The 8,417-nt window shown below is 45.6% G+C and overlaps 1 protein-coding gene across 2 annotated transcripts in view; it reads right to left on the bottom strand.

Moving 5' to 3' along the window:
• Positions 1-7,471, bottom strand: part of LOC119954134 (coatomer subunit delta-like) — a 42,760-nt gene extending 35,289 nt beyond the window's left edge. For both annotated transcript variants that reach the window (XM_038779067.1, XM_038779066.1), the window contains exon 1: positions 7,277-7,471. In XM_038779067.1, the coding sequence (XP_038634995.1) occupies positions 7,277-7,456 (180 nt within the window). In that variant the 5' untranslated portion in view covers positions 7,457-7,471. The remainder of the gene's footprint in view (positions 1-7,276) is intronic.
• Between the last annotated feature and the right edge of the window lie 946 nt (positions 7,472-8,417).

Consider the following 8,417-nt stretch of genomic DNA (forward strand, 5'->3'; position numbering starts at 1 on the left):
ATAGAAGATTGAATTCCCTGAAATTTTAAAAGTTCAGGTAATTTGATTGAAGTTTTTGAGATATTAAAGGAAAACAATAGGACAGAGAAAATATTTTGACGGATGGAGGTGACTGGGACGAGGGGCCGTGACCCAAAAATTAGAGCTAGGCTTTTAAATTTGGAAGTGTACTTCACAAATGAGTTAATGCTAATTCAATTATTAATATTAAACCCGAGATTCATTGTTTTTTGATAACTACAAGTACTAATGGATAAAGGGCACTTTTCTCATTATGACAAAACATCAATCCTCTAAAAAGTTCTCATTTCTCTCTCTCTCCATGAATTTTGCCTGACCAGCTGAGTATTCACAACATCTTGCTTTTATTTTGAATAGGAAGACGGAAGTCAGAAATTTATCTCAAGAGCTGAAATGACTGTTTCCTTTCAGACTCGTGTCAGCCTGGTTCAGTGGTACAAACTCACGAGTCAGGAGGCTACGGGTTCAAGTATGATTGGAACTTGTAAAAAGGTAATAAGTAGTGCATTGAGAAAAGTGCTGCATTGCTGTAGGTGCTTTCCTTCAGAGGAAAGATGTTCTCATGTCTTGCTATAACCAACAAAATAAAAAGGAGCAATGCTCAGTTGGGCATCTTTAACATCTTTTGGCATGTTCCCCTACTCCATGTTCATAAAATCGGGGCACCGCGGTGGCAAGCAATACTGCCTCACAGCGCCAGGAATTCCAACCTTGGGTCACTGTATGTGCCGAGTTTGCAAGTTCTCCCGGTGTCTGCGTGGGTTTCCTCCGGGTGCTCCGGTTTCCCCTCTCAGTCCAACGGTGTGCAGGTTAGGTGGATTGGCCATACTAAATTGCCTCTTAGGGTCCAAAAGGTTAGGTGGGGATAGGGTGGTACAGTAGGCCTAGGTAGGGCGGTCGGTGCAGTCTTGATGGGTCAAATGGCCTCCTTCAGCACTGCAGGGATTCTATTCAACAAATGCTCGTCGCAACTGGTCCAAATCAGTATTTATTCTCTGCATGAGATGTCTCCACCCTTTCAGTACAACTTCTTATTCCTTTCTCCCTGGTCAACCTTTCCCGAAATGCATTATGCTATTCTTGCTATATTACTTGTTAGTCCATAGCACAACCTCAGGAAACACAAAGTCCTTTAGAACCAATGAATAATTTTACCCACTGACATTGTTTAGGAAATGTGGCAGCCAATTTGTGGACAGTAAGTTCATACAAACTGCAATAGGAACATCGGACTTCAGAGCAGGAGTTGGCCATTCAGACCTTCAATGTGACATCAATCAGATCATTGGCAGAGGATAAATATTGGTGAAGATAGGTGGGATAGGTGCTTTAAAAAAGTACCATGGGGCAGCACGGTGGCACAGTGGTTAGCATTATGCCTATGGCGCTGAGGACCCGGGTTCGAATCCCAGCCCTGGGTCACTGTCCATGTGGAGTTTGCACGTTCTCCTCGTGTCTGCGTGGGTTTCACCTCCACAACCCAAAGATGTGCAGGTTAGGTGGATTGGCCACGCTAAATTGCCCCTTAAATTGGAAATTACTCTAAAAAAAATTTTTAAAGAAAAAAAAAGTACCATAGAATCTTTTATGTCCACCTGAAAAGTTACAGCGCAGCAAAGTGTAACATCTCATTCAAACGAGGGTAGCTCTAACAATGCAGCATTCCCTTTGTTCTGTACTGGTATGCCACCCTAGATATTTTTGTTCAAAATTCCACATTTTAACCACTCTGGAGAAAACTTACTCTGAAATTCCCTATTGGATTTCTTTGTGACAATCATTTATTTGTAACTCCCCAGAACTGGAAATATTATTCCCATGTGCACCCTATCAAATCCTTTCATAATCTTGAAGGTTTTTAAATAGACCAGGCCACAGACTTTTAAAAAAATGAAAGGAATGCCTGCCTGTTCAGACTTTGTTCCACAGTAATTATAATACTGAAGTAATTTATTTTTAAAATTTGTCCAAGGGATGAGCACATCACTGACAAGGTAAGCATTTGTTATGCATTTGAAATTACCCTTGATAACGTGGCAGTGGGCTGTCCTCTTGAGCTACTGCAGTTTACATGGGTGTAGTAGATACACCAACAGTTCTGTTAATGCAGGGTTCCAGGATATTGACCCAGTAAGTGAAGGAATGGTGTGTGGCTCAAGAGGGAACTTACAGGTGAGTATGTTCTCATGCAACTCTTGCCCTTCCAAGGTGTTGGAGGTCACAGAAAGGTGCAAAAAGAAAAAAGCTTGGCAAGTGGCTGCAGTCCATTTTGTCGATGGTACACCAATCAAGTAGCCTGCTTTGCCCTGGATGGTATCAAGTTTCTTCAATGTTGGAGGAGCTGCACTCATCCAGGCAGGTGGAGATTATTAAATCATATTCTTATGCCTTGCAGATGGTGGACAATCTTTGGAGGAACAGGAAGGGAGTTACTCACTGCAGTATTCCACATCTGACCTGTTCTTGTAGCCACGGTATTGAAATGGCTGGCCCAGTTCAGTTTCTGGTTAAGCGGAACCCCGTGTTGATGGTGTGGGATTCAACAATGAAAATACTATTGATTTTCATGGGGAAATAGTTAGATTCTTTCTTGTTGGAAATGGTCACTGTCTGGCATGTGTGACATGAATGTAACTAGCCACTTATCAGACCAAGCCTGAACATTGTCCATGTGTTGCTGTTTATGGACCTGGACTGCTTCAGTATGAGGAGTTGCAAATGGTGAACATTGAGAAATCATCATCAAACATCTCAGGGCAGCAAGGCGGCACAGTGGTTAGCACTGCTGCCTATGGCGCTGAGGACCCGGGTTCGATCCCAGCCCGGGTCACTGTGCAGAGTTGCACACTCTCTGTGTCTGCGTGGGTTTCACCCCCACAACCCAAAGATGTGCAGGTTAGGTGGATTGGCTACACTAAATTGCCCCTTAATTGGATACTCTAAATTTGAAAAAGAAAAAAATCAAACATCCCCATTTCTCACCTTACAGTGAAGCAGCTTGGGCCAGGACACTACCCGAGGAACCCCTGCAGGATGTCCCAAGACTGAGATCGTCCTTCAACATGACCACCTTCCTTGTGCTAGGTACTGCTCCAGCCAGTGGAGAGATTTCCCCAATTTCCATTGACTTAAACCTTGCTCAGACGCCTCGATGCTACACTCGTCAAATGGCAAATTGATTTTGAAGGCAGCCAAATTCACACAGCCTCCAAGTTCAGCTCTTCTGTCCATGTTTGGACCAAGGCTGTGTTAAGTCAGGAGCAGAGCGGCCCACAGCGAGCAAGTTATTGCTGTGCAAATGTCGCTTGCGACACCTTCCATCACTTTCCTGATGATGAGAGTAGATTGATGGGGCCACAATTGGATTTGTCCTGCTTTTTGGAGAAAGTTTGCCATCTGGAAAATTTTCCAGTCAGGTAGATGCCAGTGCTGTTTCTGCACTGGAACAACTTGACTAGGGATGGGACTAGTTTTAGAACACAAGTCTTCAGGACCGCAGATGGAATATTCTCAGGGCCCATCACCTTTGCTGAACTCAGTAGCTTCAGCCATTTCTTGATATTACGTGGAGTGAATAGAATTGACTAAGACTGGCATCTGTGGTGATGGGGCTCTCAGGAGGAGACCAGGAAGGGTCATCCATCTTTAGATTGCCTTGTATATCGTTTCCTATGTTGAGCCTGCAGTTTTGTAAAGTCAATTTGCTCTCTTTTCCCATTGGCAAATAGTTCAGGAATCGGAGAGACAAGATCTACCGGTTTTCAAGGTCTGAAACATGCAAATAAAATATGCAAATACTGGTATCCACCTATGGCACGACAAGTGGCTGAGATGAGACTAAGTACCGTGGCGGGGTGGAAACGTGGAATGTTTCCACTAGTGTTAGGAAGACATGTCAAATCTTCCATGACACACCCGGGTGCTTCACGCCATATTCAATGACGGAGAAGGCCTGAATGGCGCATAGTCAACTGTCACGTCCATGTGCCATATTAAAGAGGTATCCAACATTGCTGATCTATTGCTGGAGAAAAAAGGTGGACCACTTGAAAATGAAGATAGCTCTCCAGGAATATTCTGAGGTGGGCATCAGCGAAGATTCTGCTGTAAATTCATGCCAGCATGAAACCAATTTCTGGCCCTTCTTGCCCACATCCACCATCAAACACAATCGGCGGGAGCTTGGAAGAATTCCACCCACTGAGTTAGAGACATGCATGACAGAAAATCTCTATGTGTCACTATTCTATATCGAGCCAATGAAACACGGATGTTGCTCCACCTACACCTGTACCCTCAATGCCAGCTCCAAGCACTCTGGTAAAGAATATTAAATGGAGTATGCCCCATGGCTCCTCAAAACCGTTCCGCCATTCAACCACATTATGGCTGATTTTTCCCCCCGTAATTTAGAGTAGCCAATTTTGTTTTTACAATTAAGGGGCAATTTAGCGAGGCCAATCCACCTAACCAGCACATCTTATGGGTTGTGGGGGTGAAACCCACACAGACATGGGGAGAATATGGCTGATCTTTTATCTTCATTTTGCATCCTTTCCCCATACCTCTTGGCGCTCAAAGATCTATTAGTTTTGAATATACTTAACTAAGCATTCTTTGGCAGCACAGTGGCGCAGTGGGTTAGCTCTGCTGCCTCACGGCGCCGAGCTCCCAGGTTCGATCCCGGCTCTGGGTCACTCTCCGTGTGGAGTTTGCACATTCTCCCCGTGTTTGAATGGGTTTGGCTCCCAGAACCCAAAGATGTGCAAGGTAGGTGGATTGAACACACTAAATTGCCCCTTAATTGGAAAAAAAAATGAATTGGGTACACTAAATTGATCTTAAAAAACTAAGCATTCTTTGTTAATATCACCGTCCTTAATTGATATAGAAAATACATCTTTTGCATTTCTATCCACATTTTCTACTGCTTTCTTTATCCAGAATGTGTTGAATCCTGTTTCCACATTGCTGACAGCCCTTCAACACTTAAAGAAACAGATATTTTCCAGGCTGTTTTTTTATTCAGTCATGGAAAGTGGGTTTCACTGGCCTTTCCAATTGCCCCCGAGATGGCGGTAAGCCACATCCTTGAACAGTTTTCATGTGCTGTAGGTACAGTATATGCCATATTAGCACCGTATGCTTCACCCGCTATGTTTATGTATTTTCATTATGTATCCTCATGTATTTATCATGTGTTCTATGTTTTCATGCATGGAGTGATCTGCCTGGACTGCACACAGAACAATACGTTTCACTGTACTTCGGTACACGTGCCAATAAATCTAAAGTGTTGTTAGGAATGGAGTTCTAGCAACACTGACTTGACCTTTATTGGTAATGGCCAGCCACTCAAATGTGCAAGGGTTGGAGAGGCCATAAAATCACAGTCAAATCCAATTCTGTGCTCAGCACAAATGCACTTTACAGCATAGACAACTGGGGCAGGCATCCTGGTTGATTTCCACACTGTTCTCTAGCTGAGGGGCACTTTGGCCAATTGTTGTCTTGACCAAGATCAGTTAACTCAGTAGAGGGTGGCAGAGGGTGGTGCAGTGGACTGTTGCCTCACAGCATCAGGGATTCTGACCTTGGGTGACTGTCTGTGTGGAGTTTGCATGTTCTCCCAGTGTCTTCATGGGTTTCCTCCAGGTGCTCCGGTTTCCTCGCTCAGTCCAAGGATGTGCAGGTGAGATGGCTTTGCCATGCTAAATTGCCCGAGTGTCCAAAGATGTGCAGGTTAGGTTACAGGGTTGTGGGGACGGGGCTGGGAGTGGGGCTAGGTAGAGAACTCTTGCAGATTCAGTGCAGACTCGATGGGCCAAATGGCCTAATTCTGCACTGTGGGAACTCTATGATTCCATGAAAGGAAGTGGGGAAAAGGTGTCACTCACTGAGCACCAAATAGCACGACTTTCCACATTTCTATTCCAAAACTGCAGCAAAATCTCACCTTGCACCATTTCAAAATGTAAATTGTAGCTTCTGATCAACAAAGAAGCTATATAGACATACAAATCCTAACATTTGTCAGACAGTTAACAAGACATGATCACATTAACACAGCTCCACTTTATACTATCCGGAGATAAACAGGTGGAAGCTAACGTTTTAATTTTCCCACAGGAATAGTATAACCACAAGAAACTTTACATAGAATTTACAGTGCAGAAGGTGGCCACTCGGCCCATCGAGTCTACACCGGCTCTTGGAAAGAGCACCCTACCCCCTACCCAAGGGCAACACCTCCACCCTATCCCCATAACTCAGTAGCCCCACCCAACACTAAGGGCAATTTTGGACACTAAGGGCAATTTATCATGGTCAATCCACCTAACCCGCACATCTTTGGACTGTGGGAGGAAACCGGAGCTCCGGAGGAAACCCACGCACACACGGGGAGAACGTGCAAACTCCGCACAGACAGTGACCCAAGCCGGAATCGAACCTGGGACCCTGGAGCTGTGAAGCGATTGTGCTATCCACAATGCTACCGTGCTGCCCCATACGATAAAACAAATATTCATACGATTGGTGACATATATTTTAATGACAACAAAGTTCACCGACTGTACCTTAGACTAACTTCTGCCATTGATGTTTAGAACCTGTACAAACATGAGGATAGGTGACCAGAATAACGTTGCTTTAAAAAATGCATCTGATTTTAAACCTCAGCTTCATTGACTCCCGGGTAGCGCAGGTAGGTGAGCTTTTGTACAGTTCCATCTTGAACTGTTTTCAGGCGAAGTGATGATGTGTCAGTTTTGGGTGCTGAGTGTCCAAAGGGAGGAGGAGGAAGGTGCGAAACAAACTTAATAACCAAGAGAAAGAAAAGGTGGACGCGGTGTTTGAAACAGAACTGTTGGAAATACAGCAGCTGCAAAATAAATAAAATCAATAAACACCCCACCAAACATTTGAGGTTGGTTGTCAAGGGGCCCCTGATAAACTTTAGCAGCTTGCCAGCCTGTGCACTGACACGGCTAGAGGGGAGAATGCGGACTGAGGGAGGGACAAGTTCAACCCCCCCCAAAAAAAACAAAGTCCTGTTTAAACCGCCAGCGCGGTCAGAGCAGGCGGACTCTGGCTGAGTGGAACCCGGCTGCACTCACTCTCACCGGGATGAGATCCCTGGATCAGGCCGGGGACTGCGGCCTAGCAGCTTAGGCTCAGCCTGGACCTGCCTCAGCCCGGCAAGCGGCGGCGGGGAGCGAGGGAAACTGGAACGGGCCGCTTCGCACGTCCTCACCATCTCGGCGTCGTGTGGAGGCCTGTCTCTCTGCTCGGTACGGCGGGTGATCGGGCAGCAGCAGCGGCGGGCGGGCTCTCGGCGCGGGTCAGAGCGCCGGAAAGATGGCGGCGGCGGCCACGTCTCCAACCGGAAGTGAGGCTTCGCTGGGTCAAAGGGCAGCACTAGCCCCTCATTCATGAAAGCACAGGGCAGCAAAGAGGCAGAGTAACCCCAATAACTACACACAAACCAGCAGAGTAACCCCAATAACTACACACAAACCAGCAGAGTAACCCCAATAACTACACACAAACCAGCAGAGTAACCCCAATAACTACACACAAACCAGCAGAGTAACCCCAATAACTATATATAAACCAGCAGAGTAACCCCAATAACTACACACAAACCAGCAGAGTAACCCCAATAACTACACACAAACCAGCAGAGTAACCCCAATAACTATATATAAACCAGCAGAGTAACCCCCAATAACTACATACAAACCAGCAGAGTAACCCCAATAACTATATATAAACCAGCAGAGTAACCCCAATAACTACACACAAACCAGCAGAGTAACCACAATAACTACATACAAACCAGCAGAGTAACCCCAATAACTATATATAAATCAACAGAGTCACCCCAATAACTATGTAGAAATCAGCACTTTAACCCAATAACTAGATAAAAATCAGCAGAGTAACTACATATAAATCAGCAGCGTAACCCCAATAATTATATATATATATATATATATATATATCCCTGGGGGGGGGGGGGGGGGAGTCCCGTGTTACGAGATCTCAATGGGGGTCTCCCGAATACAGAGGTTCCTGGTGGAGGCGGGTCACCCCCGTACCTGGGGGTAGGCGGGGCTGCCGAGGCAACCTGGGGGGCGGGGAGCTGCTGAGCGGAGGCTTTGGGCTGATTTGTTGCCCTGGGAATCCCTTGTATTCCAAGCCATGCATAAGTTTGCATGGTGTGGAACACTGAATTGCTGACCCGTTTGCACTCCCAGGGGAATGGTAAACTGATTGCAATTCAGCTCCAGCAGGAGATCACTGTCTTCCAAATGAACCCATTGTGCTTGTCTTTTTTAAGATCAGGTAGTTTATGGGAGGAGTCAGAGATTGAAGCAGTCAGATGTTGAGTT

This window comes from Scyliorhinus canicula, chromosome 19, assembly GCF_902713615.1.
Source record: "Scyliorhinus canicula chromosome 19, sScyCan1.1, whole genome shotgun sequence".
NCBI lineage: Eukaryota > Metazoa > Chordata > Chondrichthyes > Carcharhiniformes > Scyliorhinidae > Scyliorhinus > Scyliorhinus canicula.